The sequence below is a fragment of the Bombina bombina genome, chromosome 7 (genome assembly GCF_027579735.1).
Source record: "Bombina bombina isolate aBomBom1 chromosome 7, aBomBom1.pri, whole genome shotgun sequence".
NCBI classification, from domain to species: domain Eukaryota; kingdom Metazoa; phylum Chordata; class Amphibia; order Anura; family Bombinatoridae; genus Bombina; species Bombina bombina.
The window spans coordinates 52,614,901-52,636,750 of NC_069505.1; the positions used below are offsets into that span (position 1 = coordinate 52,614,901).

At 38.9% G+C, this 21,850-nt stretch overlaps 1 protein-coding gene across 2 annotated transcripts in view; it reads left to right on the forward strand.

The window, feature by feature from the left end:
• The window catches only part of SLC25A45 (solute carrier family 25 member 45), a 204,048-nt gene that overhangs the window by 105,801 nt on the left and 76,397 nt on the right, over nucleotides 1–21,850 (forward strand). Inside the window, exons 2-4 of one of the 2 annotated variants that reach the window (XM_053720104.1) lie at nucleotides 5,936–5,999; nucleotides 8,767–8,810; nucleotides 10,971–11,042. In XM_053720104.1, the coding sequence (XP_053576079.1) occupies nucleotides 11,007–11,042 (36 nt within the window). In that variant the 5' untranslated portion in view covers nucleotides 5,936–5,999; nucleotides 8,767–8,810; nucleotides 10,971–11,006. The remainder of the gene's footprint in view (nucleotides 1–5,935; nucleotides 6,000–8,766; nucleotides 8,811–10,970; nucleotides 11,043–21,850) is intronic. The other variant, XM_053720103.1, reaches the window with a different exon arrangement.

Sequence of the window (21,850 nt, forward strand, 5' to 3'; positions counted from 1 at the left end):
ACTTAAGCTCCTTGAAAGGAGACCTGAACTTGGAAAAAATATCCTCTAAATGGGCAGCAGTGATTCCCCAAAACTGCGGAGACTCTGGAGTAATCCGATTCTCAATAGCTGAGGTCTCAAAAATTACTCTTTCATCCACATGGAGAGAGTCCCATGTAAAATTATTATTGATGACTTTTTTCACTCCCGAGAAGGGCTTTAGATGTGGGAGTGCTGACTTTATAAGCTGTCCCAAATGCTCTTTACCTTTGGCAAATCTTATACATATGATATGGGATTGTCCAATTATTCAACAACTTTGGTTAAAAATACAGTACTGGCTTGGGGTAATAGGAGCCTCCCCTCCGACTCTATCACCATTACATATAATATATCTCTGGAAAGATCCGCAGGAACGGCTCATAAATACCAAGATTGTAAACTTAACTATCTTAGCAGTAAGATATCTAATTCTTAAAAAGTGGAAAAATAGGACACCCCCCAGTATCCAAGAGGTTAAAAACTGCCTTAAAAAACAGTGCATCCTTGAGCAGATAGACACAGACCCAAATGATGAAAATAACGTAATACGATTCTTCAGAAAGTGGTCAATTTTCATTAAATCCTTTTCCCCAAGTGAAACTGAATACTTAATTTATCCGTTTAGAAATACAGAACTAGTCCTTTTGGGGTTATGGTAATATTCTACTACACAGAGGGGTGTTTTTTTCTTCTTCTTTTTTTTTTTTTTTTTTTTATTATTAATTGTTTTTACTCCTTGGAATGCTCTGTTCTGTGTTGTCTTTCCTTCTCGGAGAGAAGGGAAGGGAGCACACAGAGGAAGGGCAGAAGCAGAGAGGGGAAGGGATGAAGGGGAAGACAGAGGGAAAGGGGAGAAGAAGGGGGGAAAAAAAAGGAAAAAAGATATTTCCAACAGAAAATTATAAAGAACATGAAATATTAGTTAAAAAAGATTGTTTTTTATATTTTTCGTTTTTTTATTTAAATTTATCTAGGAATAAACTAGATATATAATGTTTCTTTGACTTTGTATTGAATATTTATGTTTTGTAATTATTTATTTTCGCTTTTCTTGTATGTATAAATCTGTTGGAAATCAATAAAAATGTATTAAAAAAAAAATATATATATATAAAAAAGCTATTTTGCAATGTAATGCATTTACATACTATATATACACATACACAGTATAGCCATAATTCCCCTGCTCAAATACATTCATTATTCATGTATAGGTTGTTGCTATTGTTTTGGAACTAAACAGTTTACTGTACAAAGGGGTTAATTACACTTAGCTTCGCTGCACATGGTGAGGCTACAATATTGATTATACTGCAAATGGCAGAGAACCCTTGCATCAAGCTCCCAAGCAGGACTTTATCTATGTGTGTAACATTTTTACAGGGGTTAAAACACTCCTAGTTCCACTGCGAATAGTGCAAAATGTACAGGCACTCTCAAAATAAAACATGCACTACAATGTCCCTTTAAAGGGACACTGGCCATTATAAAATGTATCTCCCAGTAATGTGTTCCAAACGACTTGTTAGCCTATTGCAGAGTATTAAATGTATGGGAAATCGTTCCTTTGTGTTTGCTTTTCTATTTGAAATAACACATTTTACTCATTAAAGCCATCACCTGTTCTCAATGAAGTCTCCATAAAAATGGACTGAGCCTGCAGGTAAAGTAGACCTTCTAATGTTATCAATATATAATCACACAGCCAAAATGTTTAGGTATTGAAGTGCTAATTATGGCTGTGGGGCTCATCCTGAGAATATGTAGCTATTTCACATAGAAAAATCTCCTGCCCTCCAATAGCAGATTATTTATAGCTATTGGGGGATATTTATCAAAGCATCAACCGAAAATACGCTTGAATCCTGTGTCGTAATTGACGCGAGATTGATCCGCTGTGGTTATCAAAGCGGCAATATTGTCAAATGTTGAAATTTGTGACGTAACATATGATCCTGCGATCTAAATCCGACGTAGATCGATGCGAGTTGAAAACCCGTGGAATTTGAGTGGAATTGTGTTCATTTGCCCTCCTATTCGACACTATTTGAAGCTCTAACGAAGTTATCAACATTTCTGTAGTAACGCTCGCGTCTTTTCTGACTCAGCGTACCTGGTTTTCAATCTGCCACCCTTGAGGTCGCGGATGCCATAGAACTCAATGGGAGTCTGAAAACACAGAAAGCTTATGATCGATGCTGCAAGAGAATGAAGAATATTACATAATAAAAGTAAATTAGAAACTTTATTAAAATTGTATACCCTTTCTAAATCAAACAATATTATTGCTCCACATTTGGTGATATAGGGATAAAAATGAAAAATACATTACTACTTATGGATTATGCTACAACTTTGTCTCTCATTACAAAGCAAGGGGACAATATTATTTCTACAAATTTGGTGCAAAGTTTTGCCCCAAACTTGTTGCACTAATAGATATAGAGATAAAAATGAAATAAATACACAACATAATATAGCTAACTTCCTTTTTATTTTTTGGAAAAATCTATGTGCACCATGTTTAAGCCATGTACAAGTCCCACTCTCCACTTCGTGCCATATTTGACTCAACACTGTTTGCACCAATTATGATGCAAACTCCTAAACAACCCACACACTAGTGAATTTTTCCACCACTTTTGATTGGACTATGCATAATCACATGATTTATGACATCAGCCAATCTGATTCAAATACACATTATAAACTATCACTAACTAATCAAATTGCTTGATACTTCTGTCATTGATCACTCATCAGAACTTGTAAGTGCCATTTGTTAAATTGTGTATTATACTGAAAGTATGTATATGTGAAATTAGTATTAAAGATAAACATTGATGCTGACATTAGGACACACAGTGTAATATTTTAGACAAGAATTTTAAAATTCGAATTGATGTTTGATTCAATATAATCTTAAGCTGATGGCTCAAAGGGAAAGCCCACCTAACTTTAAACTGTCATGAATCAGATACAGGAGAAATTAAAATCACCTCTTTACTGTCATGCTATACTCAGTGTATTTCTTCCTTCTCTTGCATTTCTTTTTCAGTAAGAAATGTCATCTTATATGCCAGCCCATTTTATAACACCTGTGTAGGGGTGGTTTTTAAAAATAGATTGCAATCAGGAGGGGTTAGACAGGTGCAGAGAGAAACCTGGCCCAGCTCTTAAAGGGACAGGAAACCCCAAAATATTCTTTCATGATTTGGATACAACATGCAATTTTAAACAACTTTCCAATTTACTTCTATTATCTAATTTGCTTCATTCTCTTGTTATCCTTTTGCTGAAGGAACAGCATTGCACTACTGGCAGCTAGCTGAACATATCTATTTAGCCAATCACAAGAGACAAATGTGTGCAGGCACCAATTAGCAGCTAGCTCCCAGTAGTGCAACTTATATTTTTACTTTCCTATCCATTTAAAATATCCATAGATTGCAAATAAATACATATGATACTCTGATTACATGTTATATTTGCAATTATTCCTGCTCAGAATAATACATTTACTATATATATATATATATATATATATATATATATATATATATATATATATATATATATATATATATATATATATATATATATATATATATATAGTGAAACCTGTCCAAGACGGACCCTGTATAAAACGGAAACCTGTCCATGTCGGAAATATCATTTCGTCCCGGCGCTTAGTGTATACTTTCATTGTTTTACTACCTGGATAAGCCGGAAACTGTCCAACGCGGAAACGGAACGTGGTCACAGTGTTAATTGCGCATACATTTGGTTCACTTACCTGGATAAGCCGGAAAACCTGGATAAGCCGGAAAATGTAACACGGAACGGAAGTGAGGTAAGAACAAGACGACGGAACAGACGCTGACACGGAAGTGATGTGAGAAGGATGCAGAAACGTTAGTGGTGTGGGAAGGAAGCAGAAGGGGTGTTGTAAGGACGCTGAAACGGAAGTGGTGTGGGAAGGAAGCGGAAGGGGTGTTGGAACAGACGCTGACACTGAAGTGATGTGAGAAGGACGCAGAAACGTTAGTGGTGTGGGAAGGAAGCAGAAGGGGTGTTGGAAGGACCCTGAAATGGAAGGGGTGTTGGGACGGATGCTGAAACTTAAGAGGTGTGTGACAAAGAATGGCTCCTATAAAGTGCAACACTCTTACTCTCGCTATGAAAGTTATAGTGATTGAGGCCTACACAAAAGATAAGTTGTCTGTAAAACAATGCGTTGAGAAATTTAAGTGTGGCAAAACGCAAATTTATGAAGCTATCAAAAATAAAGAGAAAATCATCGAAGAATGGTTAGCTGGCAATGGCGAAGTGAAGAGGAAAGCGAAGGCAACTGGAAATGAAGATTTAAACAAGCTCCTGTGGGAATGATTTGTAGCCGCACGCTCTAAAAATGTACCAATTTCTGGTCCTATACTACAAACACAAGCCCTCGAACTAGCCAAAGAATTAGGCAAAACAGATTTTAAGGCATCTAATGGCTGGTTGGAAAGTTTTAAAAGGAGGCATTGCATTGTATGGAATGAAATATGTGGAGAAGCAAAGGATGTAGATCAAGAAACTGTTAGCCAATGGGAAGAAAAGCTCAAAATGCTTACGGAACCATACGCTACAAAAGATATCTACAATGGCGATGAAACTGGCCTATTCTTTAGGTTGCTACCTTCAAAAACTCTGGCTGTTAAACGTGAAAAATGCACAGGAGGAAAGTTATCCAAGGAAAGATTGACGGTGTTCCTCTGTGGAAACATGGATGGGAGATTGGAGAAGCCTCTTGTGATTAGCAAGGCAGCAAAGCCGCGTTGCTTCAAAAACATAGACACTACACAGCTTCCTGTTATTTGGCGTGCAAATAAAAAAACCTGGATGACAGCAGAACTAATGTCTGAATGGCTCAAGATTTTTGACAGAAAAATGAAGAGAGAAGGTCATAAAGTCATCCTTTTTTTTTATAACGCTACCTGCCATCCGCATCTGAAACTTAGCAATGAAAAATTAGCCTGGTTCCCTGGAAACACAACAAGCGTAACACAGCCAATGGACCAAGGTGTTATCTACACGATGAAGGCACACTATAGAAAATTATTGCTACAGTCCTTGGTTGCAAACATTTCTACCACACAAAATGTACACCAGCTTGCCAAGTCCATAACAGTCCTTGATGCTGTCAACTGGATTTCTATGGCATGCAAGTCTATTTCTGTTGATACCATTTGCAAGTGCTTTGTAAAAGCTGGTTTCTCTAATTCAAACAGGAACGATAATGAAGAATTGCCAGTAATAATACAGGTGACTGTAGAAGAAATGATATTCGTTCATTATTCCAGCAAGGAGGTCTTGTTGACAGTGAAATAGACCGTTACCTTGACATAGACAAAGAACTTGCGACGGAAAGCACATTTACAAATGCTGTGGAACTTTTAGATCAACAACAAGACAGTGATGAGAACATGGATGACGATCAAAGTGCTGAAACCACAGAAATTCCCAGTGAGCCATCAATCAAAAGCTACCAAGATGCTCTAGAGAAAGTTCACCAGTTGCAAGAGTTTGCATTATTTAATAACTGCCCGGAGCTTCTAGAACCAATAACATCCACTAGACATTTAATTGAAAAAAGGATAACCAATGCCCCAAGAAAACAAGCAACATTATTGGCACTGTGGGGACAAGAAAACCAATAAAGGTACAGGTATGTACGGTAAAAACATACAGTAGACAGTAACTGTAGTACACTATCTAAATACAGTACAGTACTGTATAAGAGTATATAAAGCTTAAATACAGTACTGTACTGTTTTTTAGTACAGTACTGTACATTATTTAACTGTACTGTTGAATGTTTTGTTTATGATCATTATTTCTGATGACTAACTACTGTATTTCCCTGTTTTAGAACACACTGGCCTGTTCCAGATCATTCTGTATCCGGACCTTCAAGCAAGACCTCTCCAGCAACAGTACAGTACAAACATTTTAAAGTACAGTATTGAACTTGATTAAAAAAGTAATCTACAGTATGTAAACATTGTCTCCATCTGCAGCTAAAAAAAATTAAAGTACAGTACTGGATTGGATACAAAAAACTATACAGTACTGTACTTTAAAATGTTTACTGTATTACAGTTATTGTGAACAAAGTTGATGCAACAATTAATCTTTTACACTTAATAATGTTCAGTACTGTATTTGTATAGAATTAGAATGAAAAAGTACTGTAGTAAAGTACTGTAAAATAAATCCAGATACTGTACTGTACAGGTGTACACTAAAAATGCTAAGGTACGTACAGGTAGAGTACAGAGAAAGAATCAGGAGTCCCGATAGCTTGTAAATTGATCAAAATGCTTTATTTGCTTAAAACAAAAAGCAACAGCTCTTGGGTTACAGAAACTTTTCAAAGCTGCAGCTCAGGGTAGTGGTCACAGCTGCTGACGCGTTTCGGCCTTGTCTGCCGTAGTCATAGCATGTTTTAGTGACCACTGCTCTGAGTTTAAAAAGACAAAGAATGCCTCCCATTGGGTAAAACAAAACACACCCTTTTTAGAGCCGCAAAACATTAACCATACAATAAACAAAAACAAAGGCATTTTATATATGCACTAAACTGACTATTTCTGACATGTGTTATAGAGGAATATAATAATACGTACAGGTAGAGTACAGTACCTGTGTTTTTATTTTCAGAATTTTATTTTCAGTAGTTGTACACTATTTTAAGTACATTATGTTATTTACAGTAATTGTACTGTATTTTTATTTACAGTACTGTACATATTTTATTTACAGTACTGTACTTTAAAATGTTTGCATAAGATGTGATTATTAGTGGGCATTGCGCTCAATAGATACTGTACCTGTAATTGTACTGTACAGTACAGTATTTAGAAGAGTTGAAGTTTGTGTATTACAGTACAGTAATTATGAACAAAGTTGATGCAACAATGAATCTTTTAATAATGTTCAGTACTGTACCATTTTCTGTTAGAATAAAAAAGTACTGAAGTACAGTACTGTACTGTAGAAATAAATCCAGATACTGTACTGTATGGAACAGGTGTACACTAAAAAAATTAAAAGTACGTACAGGTAGAGTACAGTACCTGTATTTTTATTTACAGTACTGTAGTTTAAAATGTTTGCATATTACTGTATGTGATTACTGTATTAGTGGGCATTGCGCACAATAGATACTGTAGCTGTAATTGTACTGTACTTAGAAGAGTTTAAGTTTGTGTACTGTATTACTGTAATTGTGAAGCAAGTTGATGCAACAATTACAGTTAATCTTTTGCCGGTAATAATGTTCAGTACTGTTCCATTTAATGTTAGAATAAAAAAGTACTGTAGTACAGAACTGTAAAAATAAATCCAGATACAGTACTGTACAGTACAGGTGTAAAAAATAAAAAGCACTTACATGTAGAGTACAGTACTGTACCTGTATTTTTATTTTTACAGTATTTTACTGTACATTTTATTTAAAATGTTTGCATAAGGTGTGATTTCTGTACCTGTATTTGTGGTAATTGTGCACAATAGATACTGCACCTGTAGATGTCTTTGTACTGCATACTGTACAGGTAGAGTTTAGAAGACTTAAAGTTTGTGTATTACTGAACAGTAACTGATGCAACACATAATCTTTTAATACCGTACTGTACTGTGTTTGTATACAATTTATGTTTTCTCACCCATTTTCTGTGTTAGAGAAAAAAAGGTAATCCAGATAAAAACTGTAATGATTAAGCAGAAAAATTGTACTGTCTTTGTTACTTGCATGCAAGAAAAACAAGAAATTGATTCTGATTAGGGATGCACTGATATTGGTACTTTATGGTATGGTGCTGATCCTGAGCATTTGCGCCAAAATGCTCTGATACCAGAACTGACGGTCAGAGGGAGACCTGCAATACCGCGAGGGAACATGGAAATGGCTTCCCAGCCAATCAGGAAGCTGGACATCAGGTCATTACCTGCCGCCCGACTTCCTAATTGATCAGGAATCCAATCCTATGCTCCCTTGCGGCAAGGCAGGTCAGACTGGCTTCATGACCAATACAGTAACATTATTCTGCCATTTTTGAATTTGCACATGTCAAAAGATGCTCCATCAGTTACTAACTGTATAAGACGGAAACCTGTCCAAGACGGAAAATTTCCGTTATCCGATGCCATTCCGTCTTAAACAGGTTTCACTGTATATATATAGTGGTATAAATAAACACAGAGATATGACAGACAACATTGTTTAGAACCAAAAAAGGAGCTTAGGGACATGTAAATATGTTTGCAAAAGATTTCTGACATAACACACACACACACACACTCTTCGCACCATACTTGATACGCGTGTGTTTGAGGACTTTTTTGATAAATAGGTTCATCATATTCAGATCCGCGGCTGCAATGTTTGGTGAGCGTATTGACGCCCGCGAATGCAACATAGTTGATGCTTTCATAAATATCCCCCATTGTCTCCTGCTTACATATCTTTTCTTATTGATATTTTCAGTGTAGGTAGTGGTTTATGTGGGCAAAACAGCTATTTTAAATAACAAAATAAAGGTTAATGAACTGTTTGCAAACAAATACACTCCTGCAGGTAAAATTGACAATTTGGTAACAAATTAAAGGGGAGAGTACATTTTAGGAGTACAGTATCCCTTTCAGTGCTGATTGTTTGGCCTATAAAAACTTTGAATATTTCTCTCTTAATCTTCCCAGGAGCTCTTGGTCTTATTGCCGGACACCCATTTGATACAGTTAAGGTAATACCTAGATTTTAACTACTAAAAGGGGTAGTTTGAAATGTAAAGCAGTTTTTATTGTAAACCTTATTTTTATGCTTGCGGAGGAGCGTCCAGTGTACATCATTAGATGTTTCAGGGATTACATTCCCTGTTAGATCCAATATTATTTAGGTAAAATATTTAAAGGGATAGGAAAGTAAAAATAAAAACTTGCATGATTCAGATATAGCATGTGATTTTAAGTCACTTTTACATTCACTTCCATTTTCAAGTGTGTTGCATTCTCTTGGTATCCCTTGTTGAAAAAGAATACACACATATCCTACACTAGTGGGAGCTAGCTGCTGATTGGTGCCTGCACACATTTGTCTCTTGTGATTGGCTGACTAGATGTGTTCAGCTGCCAGTAGTGCAATGTTGTTCCTTAAGCAAAGGATAATAAGAGAATGAAGCAAATTTGATAATAGAAGTCAGTTGAAAAGTTGTTTAAAATTGTATGTTCTATCCAAATCATGAAAGAACATTTTGGGGTTTCCTATCCCTTTAAGCACTCATTTGCACCAACAAACACAGACGCAAGCATGCGCACAGGAGAGCACACACGTATATTTATGTTTTTTGTCTCTTTGTCATGTGTAGATAAAGATTATTCATCAAACCAATCCGAAAGTCATCTCCATAATCACTTTACAAAAAAACAGGGGTGGACTGCTTTCAGGGGCGGACTGAGCTCAACCAGGCAAATATTAGTAAAGGGCCCCCCACCCTGCCCCTTCCTGAACCTACAACCTGCTGCCTGGCCCACACCAGAGCCCCCATCCTCCAGGGACTCCAACATCAATTGCTAGGGAACCCCGTACTCCAGAGCCCCCACAGCCTCAGACACTCACACCCACAGACCCCTGGGCACCCAGAGAAACAGATACAGGGACAGGGCACCCACTGTGCTGACCCTTACCTGCTGAGATACTGCTAGAGCAGCTGTTAGCACTGCACAAGCTTCTGATCCGCTGCCTGTCCCAGCGCACAACTGTCCCATACTAAGATGTACCTTCCTGCCCACTCCCTCAGTCACAAACACTAGAGTAACTGTGAGCACTGCACTAGCTGTGACTGTGAGCACAAGCAGAACACCAGGACCCCCCTTGGGATCCCCTTACGTGCTAAACCCTCAGTCTGGGTCTTGTTTCCCGAATGCTCTTCTTTTTTTATTCTGGGGTATTTTGTTACCTTAACATATTTTATTCATGTTGATCTCCATTATAGCTACTTTGGACCATGCTGAGACACAAATCCATCATTCTTAGAGATCTGTGTATGGTCCAAATATTCATTCCAAAACCAATTACGTTACGTCCAATATTCGTCTTCAACAAAGAATAACATGAGAATGAAGCAAATTTAATAATAGAAAAAAAAATTGGAAACTTTAGTTTTTTTGTATTGTCTATCTAAATCATGAAAAAAAATGTGTTTCATGATCCTTTAAGATGATCCTCTGATCACCCAATTAGCAGCAGTAGTCGCAGGATCCAGCTGAGCAAGTAGCACTGCTGATTGGCTTAGTTTCCTCTCTTTTTCTGCTTGTGACCAGCGGTTCTCTGCCCCACCTGAGTGGTAATTTAAAGGGACAATCAAGTCAAAATTAAACTTTCATGATTCAGATAGGGCATGCAATTTAAAACATTTACTTTTATCATCAAATTAGCTTTTTTCTTTTGGTATCCTTTGTTGCAAGCTAAACCTAGGTAGGCTCATTTGCTAATTGAAGGCCGCCTCTTACATCAGTGTATTTTATTAGTTTTTCGCAGACAGCGCTAGTTCATGTGTGCCATATAGATAACACTGTGCTCACTCCCATGGAGTTATGCATAAACCAGCACTGATTGGCTAAAATCAAGATTGTATAAAGCACTGAGATAAGAGGCTTAGATACAAGATAATCACAGAGCTAAATAGTGTATTTATATAACTGTTTTGGTTTATGCAAAACTGGGGAATGGGTAATAAAGGGATTATCTATCTTTTTAAACAATAATACAAGTAGACTGTTTCTTTAAGGGAAATAGTAACATAACCATTGTGACATAGTGAAGTAGCGTACTGAATTTAAGAACAGAAGCACATTTATTAAGTAGAATGAAGCCTTTTAATGATATTACATTTTTGCTTATCTAGGTTCGTTTACAGACTCAGTCCAGGTATCATGGGATTATGGACTGTATAGTCAAAACTTACAAAGCGGAAACGGTTAGTAATGTTTTAGTATAATATTTCATTAGACCATTACTGTAAAGTACAGATGTTGTTATTTGGCCTCTATAAAGGGGTGTGAGACAAAGTACAACTTTCCCCCAAAATTTAGAGGCATTTAACCCCTTCTGATGCAAGAAAAACGTGCCAAAAGCACTATTGGAAATTTTTTTAGCATTTTTGCAATTAGACTTTTTTTTTTATTTATTTACTTATAAAAACGATATATATTTTTAAAGTAGTCAACCCAAAACATTGATCTAGGCCCATTTTGGTATATTTTCTGCCACTGTTTCGCCGCCAAATGCAATCATATAAAAAAAAAAAATCATTAACTTTTTTGCAGACTTTGGGTTCCTCACTGAAATTATGATGAATGGTTATATGATGAATGGTTATAAAAGCTTCTCTTGGATCCCCTTTGTTCAGAAATAGCAGACATGAATAGCTTTGCCATTGCTTTTTGGTAATTAGAAGGCCGCTAATTGCAGCTGCGCATCAACACTTCTATTATTTCCGGCAGTGAATGGGGTTAATCCGGTAGCTTGTAAAGTTAATTTTAGCTTTAGTGTAGAGATTACCCTCCCACCTGACACTTCCCACCCCCTGATCCCTACCTGACCCCTCTCAAACAGCTCTCTTCCCTCCCCCACCACCCACTGGTCACCCCCATCTTAGTTACTGGCAGACAGTCTGCCAGTATGCAGTTTAGTTGTTGTTGTTTTTTAAATAACATAATTTATGCTTACCTGATAAATTCCTTTCTTCTGTAGTGTGATCAGTCCACGGGTCATCATTACTTGTGGGATATTAACTGCTCCCCTACAGGAAGTGCAAGAGGATTCACCCAGCAGAGCTGCATATAGCTCCTCCCCTCTACGTCACTCCCAGTCATTCGACCAAGGACCAACGAGAAAGGAAAAGCCAAGGGTGAAGTGGTGACTGGAGTATAAATTAAAAAATATTTACCTGCCTTAAAAACAGGGCGGGCCGTGGACTGATCACACTACAGAAGAAAGGAATTTATCAGGTAAGCATAAATTATGTTTTCTTCTGTTAAGTGTGATCAGTCCACGGGTCATCATTACTTCTGGGATACCAATACCAAAGCAAAAGTACACGGATGACGGGAGGGATAGGCAGACTCTTTATACAGAAGGAACCACTGCCTGAAGAACCTTTCTCCCAAAAATAGCCTCCGATGAAGCAAAGGTGTCAAATTTGTAAAATTTGGAAAAAGTATGAAGCGAAGACCAAGTTGCAGCCTTGCAAATCTGTTCAACAGAGGCCTCATTCTTGAAGGCCCAAGTGGAAGCCACAGCTCTAGTAGAATGAGCTGTAATTCTTTCAGGGGGCTGCTGTCCAGCAGTCTCATAAGCTAAACGAATTATGCTACGAAGCCAAAAAGAAAGAGAGGTAGCGGAAGCTTTTTGACCTCTCCTCTGCCCAGAGTAAATGACAAACAGAGAAGACGTTTGTCGGAATTCCTTAGTTGCCTGCAAGTAAAATTTTAGAGCCCGGACTACATCCAGGTTGTGCAGTAGACGTTCCTTCTTTGAAGAAGGATTTGGGCATAAAGAAGGAACAACAATCTCTTGATTGATATTCCTGTTAGTAACTACCTTAGGTAAGAACCCAGGTTTAGTACGCAGGACTACCTTATCCGAATGAAAAATCAAATAAGGAGAATCACAATGTAAGGCTGATAATTCAGAGACTCTTCGAGCCGAGGAAATAGCCATTAAAAATAGAACTTTCCAAGATAACAACTTTATATCAATGGAATGAAGGGGTTCAAACGGAACGCCCTGTAAAACATTAAGAACAAGGTTTAAACTCCATGGTGGAGCAACAGTTTTAAACACAGGCTTAATCCTGGCCAAAGCCTGACAAAAAGCCTGGACGTCAGGAACTTCTGACAGACGTTTGTGTAACAGATCTGTCCCTTTAATGAACTAGCAGATAAACCCTTTTCTAAACCTTCTTGTAGAAAAGACAATATCCTAGGAATCCTAACCTTACTCCAAGAGTAACCTTTGGATTCACACCAATGTAGGTATTTACGCCATATCTTATGGTAAATCTTTCTGGTAACAGGTTTCCTAGTCTGTATTAAGGTACTAATAACTGACTCAGAAAACCCACGTCTTGATAAAATTAAGCGTTCAATTTCCAAGCAGTCAGCTTCAGAGAAGTTAGATTTTGATGTTTGAAGGGACCCTGTATCAGAAGGTCCTGTTTCAGAGGTAGAGACCAAGGCGGACAGGATGACATGTCCACCAGGTCTGCATACCAAGTCCTGCGTGGCCACGCAGGTGCTATTAGAATCACTGATGCTCTCTCTTGTTTGATTCTGGCTATCAATCGAGGAAGCAACGGGAAGGGTGGAAACACGTAAGCCATCCTGAAGTCCCAAGGTGCTGTCAGAGCATCTATCAGGACTGCTCCTGGATCCCTGGATCTGGACCCGTAACGAGGAAGCTTGGCGTTCTGTCGAGACGCCATGAGATCTATCTCTGGTTTGCCCCAACGTCGAAGTATTTGGGCAAAGACCTCCGGATGAAGTTCCCACTCCCCCGGATGAAAAGTCTGACGACTTAAGAAATCCGCCTCCCAGTTCTCCACTCCCGGGATGTGGATTGCTGACAGGTGGCAAGAGTGAGACTCTGCCCAGCAAATTATCTTTGATACTTCCATCATAGCTAGGGAGCTTCTTGTCCCTCCCTGATGGTTGATGTAAGCTACAGTCGTGATGTTGTCCGACTGAAACCTGATGAACCCCCGAGTTGTCAACTGGGGCCAAGCCAGGAGGGCATTGAGAACTGCTCTCAATTCCAGAATGTTTATTGGCAGGAGACTCTCCTCCTGACTCCATAGTCCCTGAGCCTTCAGGGAATTCCAGACGGCACCCCAACCTAGAAGGCTGGCGTCTGTTGTTACAATTGTCCAGTCTGGTCTGCTGAATGGCATCCCCCTGGACAGGTGTGGCCGAGAAAGCCACCATAGAAGAGAATTTCTGGTCTCTTGATCCAGATTCAGAGAAGGGGATAAGTCTGAGTAATCCCCATTCCACTGACCTAGCATGCACAGTTGCAGTGGTCTGAGGTGTAAGCGTGCAAAGGGTACTATGTCCATTGCCGCTACCATTAAGCCGATTACCTTCATACATTGAGCCACTGACGGGTGTTGAATGGAATGAAGAGTGCGGCAAGCACTTTGAAGTCTTGATAGCCTGTCCTCTGTCAGGTAAATCTTCATTTCTACAGAATCTATAAGAGTCCCCAGGAAGGGAACTCTTGTGAGTGGAACGAGTGAACTTTTCTTTTCGTTCACCTTCCATCCATGTGACCTTAGAAATGCCAGCACTAACTCTGTATGAGATTTGGCAGTTTGAAAGCTTGAAGCTTGTATCAGAATGTCGTCTAGGTATGGAGCTACCGAGATTCCCCACGGTCTTAGTACCGCCAGAAGAGCACCCAGAACCTTTGTGAAGATTCTTGGCGCTGTAGCCAATCCGAATGGAAGAGCCACAAACTGGTAATGCCTGTCTAGGAAGGCAAACCTTAGGTACCTGTAATGATCTTTGTGAATCTGTATGTGCGGGTAAGCATCTTTTAAATCTACAGTGGTCATGTACTGACCCTCTTGGATCATAGGTAAAATTGTCCGAATAGTCTCCATCTTGAACGATGGAACTCTTAGGAATTTGTTTAGGATCTTTAAGTCCAGGATTGGTCTGAAAGTTCCCTCTTTTTTGGGAACCACAAACAGATTTGAGTAAAACCCCTGTCCCTGTTCCGATCGTGGAACTGGATGGATTACTCCCATTAACAAGAGCTCTTGTACGCAGCGTAGAAAAGCCTCTTTCTTTGTCTGGATTGTTGACAATCTTGACAGATGAAATCTCTCTCTTGGAGGAGAGTATTTGAAGTCCAGAAGGTATCCCTGAGATATTATCTCTAGCGCCCAGGGATCCTGAACATCTCTTGCCCAAGCCTGGGCGAAGAGAGAAAGTCTGCCCCCCACTAGATCCGATCCCGGATCGGGGGTCCTCAATTCATGCTGTTTTGGGGGCAGCAGCAGGTTTCCTAGTCTGCTTGCCCTTGTTCCAGGACTGGTTAGGTTTCCAGCCTTGTCTGTAGCGAGCAACAGCTCCTTCCTGTTTTGGTGCAGAGGAAGTTGATGCTGCTCCTGCTTTGAAATTACGAAAGGAACGAAAACTAGACTGTCTAGTCTTGGCTTTGGCTTTGTCCTGAGGCAAGGCATGGCCTTTACCTCCTGTAATGTCAGCGATAATCTCTTTCAACCCGGGCCCGAATAAGGTCTGCCCTTTGAAAGGTATATTAAGCAATTTAGACTTAGAAGTAACATCAGCTGACCAGGATTTTAGCCACAGCGCCCTGCGTGCCTGAATGGCGAATCCTGAATTCTTCGCCGTAAGTTTAGTAAGATGTACTACGGCCTCCGAAATGAATGAATTAGCTAGTTTAAGGACTCTAAGCCTGTCCGTAATGTCGTCCAGAGTAGCTGAACCAATGTTCTCTTCCAGAGACTCAATCCAGAATGCCGCTGCAGCCGTGATCGGCGCAATGCATGCAAGGGGTTGCAATATAAAACCTTGTTGAACAAACATTTTCTTAAGGTAACCCTCTAACTTTTTATCCATTGGATCTGAAAAAGCACAGCTATCCTCCACCGGGATAGTGGTACGCTTAGCTAAAGTAGAAACTGCTCCCTCCACCTTAGGGACCGTTTGCCATAAGTCCCTTGTGGTGGCGTCTATTGGAAACATTTTTCTAAATATCGGAGGGGGTGAGAACGGCACACCGGGTCTATCCCACTCCTTAGTAACAATTTCAGTAAGTCTCTTAGGTATAGGAAAAACCTCAGTACTCGTCGGTACCGCAAAATATTTATCCAACCTACACATTTTCTCTGGTATTGCAACTGTGTTACAATCATTCAGAGCCGCTAACACCTCCCCTAGTAATACACGGAGGTTTTCCAGTTTAAATTTAAAATTTGAAATATCTGAATCCAGTCTGTTTGGATCAGAACCGTCACCCACAGAATGAAGTTCTCCGTCCTCATGTTCTGCCACCTGTGACGCAGTGTCTGACATGGCCCTAATATTATCAGCGCACTCTGTTCTCACCCCAGAGTGATCACGCTTACCTTTTAGTTCTGGTAATTTAGCCAAAACTTCAGTCATAACAGTAGCCATATCCTGTAATGTGATTTGTAATGGCCGCCCAGCTGTACTCGGCGCTACAATATCACGCACCTCCCTCTGAGCGGGAGATGTAGGTACTGACACGTGAGGCGAGTTAGTCGGCATAACTCTCCCCTCGTTGTTTGGTGAAATTTGTTCAATTTGTACAGATTGATTTTTATTTAAAGTAGCATCAATACAGTTAGTACATAAATTTCTATTGGGCTCCACTTTGGCATTGCAACAAATGACACAGGTATCATCTTCTGAATCAGACATGTTTAACACACTAGCAAATAAACTTGCAACTTGGAAATACAATTCAAATAGAATAATATTAAAACGTACTGTGCCTTTAAGAAGCACAGAAGATCTATGACAGTTAAAAATTAATAAATTGAAACAGTTATAGCCTCAATCCTTGTAAACAACACAACTTTAGCAAAGGTTTAATCCCATTAGCAAAGATAACAATTTCTGAAAGCAGGAAACAAATTACAGAATAAAAGTTTTTATTTCAGTCAAACTATAATTCTCACAGCTCTGCTGAGAGAAATTACCTCCCTCAAAAAAAGTTTTGAAGACCCCTGAGCTCTGTAGAGATGAACCGGATCATGCAGGGAATACAATGAGTTGCTGACTGAAATATTTGATGCATAGTAAAAGCGCCCCTCCCCCACACACACAGCAGTGAGGGAGAACAGAAACTGACAGAAAAAACAGATTTAAGCAACTGCCAAGTGGAAAAATGGTGCCCAAACATTTATTCACACAGTACCTCAGCAAATGAAAACGATTTTACATTCCAGCAAAAACGTTAAACATAATCTCTAGTTATTAAACAGCTTTATGTCTTTCTTACAGTGTAATTCTAGTGAAGTACCATTCTCCCAGAATACTGAAGTGTAAAGTATACATACATGACATTATATCGGTATGGCAGGATTTTCTCATCAATTCCATTGTCAGAAAATAAAAACTGCTACATACCTCTATGCAGATTCATCTGCCCGCTGTCCCCTGATCTGAAGTTTACCTCACTCCTCAGATGGCCGAGAACAGCAATATGATCTTAACTACTCCGGCTAAAATCATAGCAAAACTCTGGTAGATTCTTCCTCAAACTCTGCCAGAGAGGTAATAACACACTCCGGTGCTATTTTAAAATAACAAACTTTTGATTGAAGATATAAAACTAAGTATAATCACCATAGTCCTCTCACACGACCTATCTAGTTGCTGGGTGCAAGAGAATGACTGGGAGTGACGTAGAGGGGAGGAGCTATATGCAGCTCTGCTGGGTGAATCCTCTTGCACTTCCTGTAGGGGAGCAGTTAATATCCCAGAAGTAATGATTACCCGTGGACTGATCACACTTAACAGAAGAAATATACATACATATATATATATATATATATATATATTTCTGTAGTGTAGGGGACCCTCCTTAAAGACAGAGAAATAGACGGGTCCACTTTGATACTGTGGATACTAGTGGGGGAGAGTCTTCTGATACTGATAGAAACCCTGGCAATACTTCTCTGACTCCACCTGGATCATACAGACCCCTTAATCAATTTTCTACACATACATCTAGGGAACACTCTACACCCAACCATCATTTTTTAGGGGTGACTACTCGCTCCCGGGGAGGGGGCGGCACAATAGACCCCATATTAGGCGGGCGGGGCATAAGACACCGACCACCAAGACGCCCACGACAGAGGACATAGTAATTAATTTAAGTACACATCATTTATCAGACAGTGAACGTAAAGTTTTGAACCGGGGCTTATATTTTGTGCCTAGCACAGCCCTTTCCGAGTTTGATTTAAAATTGGACCTGTACAAGTTGAACAAATCACTTAAGATAAGAGAGTTTTTTCAAAACTCCACATCTAGTTCAACCAAGACACAGGTAGAACTTCAATGTAAAACCCCCAGCTCTTTTGAACTAATAAATAGCAGTCCAAGTACCAAAACTTTTATGAGACTGGTCACCCAAGACCTTGATACAGCTAGACAACAGTCCCTTTGGACACATAATATGTCTAGGGAAGAAAGACAGGCGATAAAGACCCTGCAGGAAGACCCAAGTATAGTCATTAGGCCCGCCGATAAGGGCGGTGCCATAGTGATACTCAATTATGAGGATTACCGTACTGACATTTTGACTCAGTTGACAGATATACACACTTATTCCGTGTTACCTAATGATCCCACTACAAAATTTAAAATACAATTGGATGCATTGATCCAGATGGGTTTTGAACAAAGTTGGCTATCTGAACATATTCGTGATTTTTGTATCACTACTTATCCTAAAATACCCATCTTATACTCAATCCCAAAGATACACAAAACTCTAGATAATCCACCAGGCCGCCCGATTGTGTCAGCAAGGGATTCCTTGACACAGCCGGTGGCACAACTGGTGGATATCTTACTACAACCTGTGGTTAGGGAGGTAAGATCATATATTATGGATACAGGTGACTTCATACGTAAGATACGGACTGTTGACGTCCAACCTGATGACCTATTGGTCTGTTTGGACGTCAACAGCCTGTATACTATCATTCCCCACACTGAGGGTCTGAAATCAATTGAGGAACATATCACCAATAACCCTCTTTATGAGGGCCCACCAATTAAATTCTTTCTTTCCTTGATAGAATTCTGTTTGTATAAGAATTACTTCAGATTCGAGAGTAATTTCTATTTACAAACAGCTGGTACAGCCATGGGTTCCTCCATGGCCCCCGCGTACGCCAACCTGTACATGTCTCATTAATATATACATAGAAATAGAAGTACAATGATGATTGTCATGACCTAATATGCCGCTCTTTGTCCTAGTATGCTAATTTGGATCCCTTTGTGAATTCACTGTATCATTAAGTGAATTTTTTGTAGTGGGCCATATATCTGTGTCATATTACTAATATACAGAGATATAGATGTACTTTTTTGTTTGCTAAGTTTGAATGCTAACATAACAAGCCATGCTTAAACTAGCCATAGTACATCGTTTATGTATTTTTACATTTAGGGTAATACACAACAGAATAATGTTGCAAAACGATTTATTGATACACTGCCTGTATAAAGTACATGTACTATGCCGCAGGTAGTGTACATTACTATATGTATTGATAACAAGTACAAGCAAGAACAGCCACTTTTTAAGTTTATTTTTATTTTTATATTTAGTTCCCTTTTTTACGTATTTATGTATATAAATTATTATACATAGTTGTGAATGGACATGACACAGAATGTTTAGTAATTAATGTCACTATATATGTTGGTTGCACTAGAGAATCCACTATCATATAAACACACTTACTTAGTGATGTCTCGTAACCATGGCTACGGTTACTATGACGATTGACTCACACTATAATATTTAATGTGCAGATCACAGGTAATTACATTTTGTTTGTTGACATCCTCTTTTTCTAAATTACCTATCAGGTAATTTTCAGCACATTGTAAACTGTTATTAAATGCAATATAAAGCAATGCACATATGTTTCAATCATGTCGCGAAACCGGAAGTGACATCACTTCCGGTTGGCATGATCACAGTGGAACGCAAGATGCGTTCCACACTCGGTATTTTGGCGCACTTTTGGAAGCAAAATTGTTTGGTGAGACACTGTTTTGATACACTATAAATTGTGTGATATTTGGTTATTTGTTTATGCTGATGAAGGGGTTGTGAACCCCGAAAACGTTCCATTAAAGAACCTATTGAAAAGACCTGAGAGTGCATTTGACTGGATTATTTACATTACTTATTTCTGCACCCAGGCGGTTGACACTTGGAGGGCTGAGCTGGAAATTGTTTGTATATATATATATATATATATATATATATATATATATATATATATATATATATTTCTGTAGTGTATTGGACCCTCCTTAAACTTTCACCTCCCGGATCCCCCTCTCTTACGCTCCCACTGCCATATGTGTTACTGGCTGCCACAGTGACAATGCACAGGAACTAGTGATAAAACAAAGTAACTAGTGATAATACACAGGAACTAGTGATAACACACATGACCCAGTGATAATACACAGGAACTAGTGATAATGCACAGGAACTAGTGATAATACACAGGAACTAGTGATAATACACAGGAACAAGTGATAATGCAGAGGAACTAGTGATAATACACAGGAACTAGTGATAATGCACAGGAACTAGTGATAATGCACAGGAACTAGTGATAATACACAGGAACTAGTGATAATACACAGGAACAAGTGATAATGCAGAGGAACTAGTGATAATACACAGTAACTAGTGATAATACACAGGAACTAGTGATAATGCAGAGGAACTAGTGATAATACACAGTAACTAGTGATAATACAAAGGAACTAGTGATAATACACAGTAACTAGTGATAATATGGAGGAACTAGTGATAATACGGAGGAACTAGTGATAATGCACATGAGCCAGTGATAATACACAGGAACTAGTGATAATGCACAGGAACTAGTAATAATACACAGGAACTAGTGATAATGCGCAGGAGCCAGTGATAATACACAGGAACTAGTGATAATGCACAGGAACTAGTGATAATACACAGGAACTAGTGATAATACACAGGAACTAGTGATAATGCACAGGAACTAGTGATAATACACAGGAACTAGTGATAATGCACAGGAACTAGTGATAATACACAGAAAATAGTGATAATACACAGGAACTAGTGATAATGCACAGGAACTAGTGATAATACAGAGGAACTAGTGATAATACACAGGAGCCAATGATAATGCACAGGAACTAGTGATAATACAGAGGAACTAGTGATAATACACAGGAACTAGTGATAATACACATGAACTAGTGATAATGCACATGAGCCAGTGATAATACACAGGAACTAGTGATAATGCAGAGGAACTAGTGATAATACACAGTAACTAGTGATAATACGGAGGAACTAGTGATAATACGGAGGAACTAGTGATAATGCACATGAGCCAGTGATAATACACAAGAACTAGTGATAATGCACAGGAACTAGTGATAATACACAGGAGCCAGTGATAATACACAGGAACTAGTGATAATACACAGGAGTCAGTGATAATACACAGGAGCTAGTGATAATACACAGGAACTAGTGATAATACACAGGAGTCAGTGATAATACACAGGAGCCAGTGATAATACACAGGAGCCAGTGATAATACACAGGAACTACTGATAATACACAGGAACTAGTGATAATACACAGGAGCCAGTGATAATATCCAGGAACTAGTGATAATACACAGGAGCCAGTGATAATATCCAGGAACTAGTGATAATACACATGAGCCAGTGATAATATCCAGGAACTAGTGATAATACACATGAGCCAGTGATAATATCCAGGAACTAGTGATAATACACAGGAGCCAGTGATAATACACAGGAACTAGTGATAATACACAGGAACTAGTGATAATACACAGGAACTAGTGATAATACACAGGAGCCAGTGATAATACACAGGAACTAGTGATAATACACAGGAACTAGTGATAATACACAGGAACTAGTGATAATACAGAGG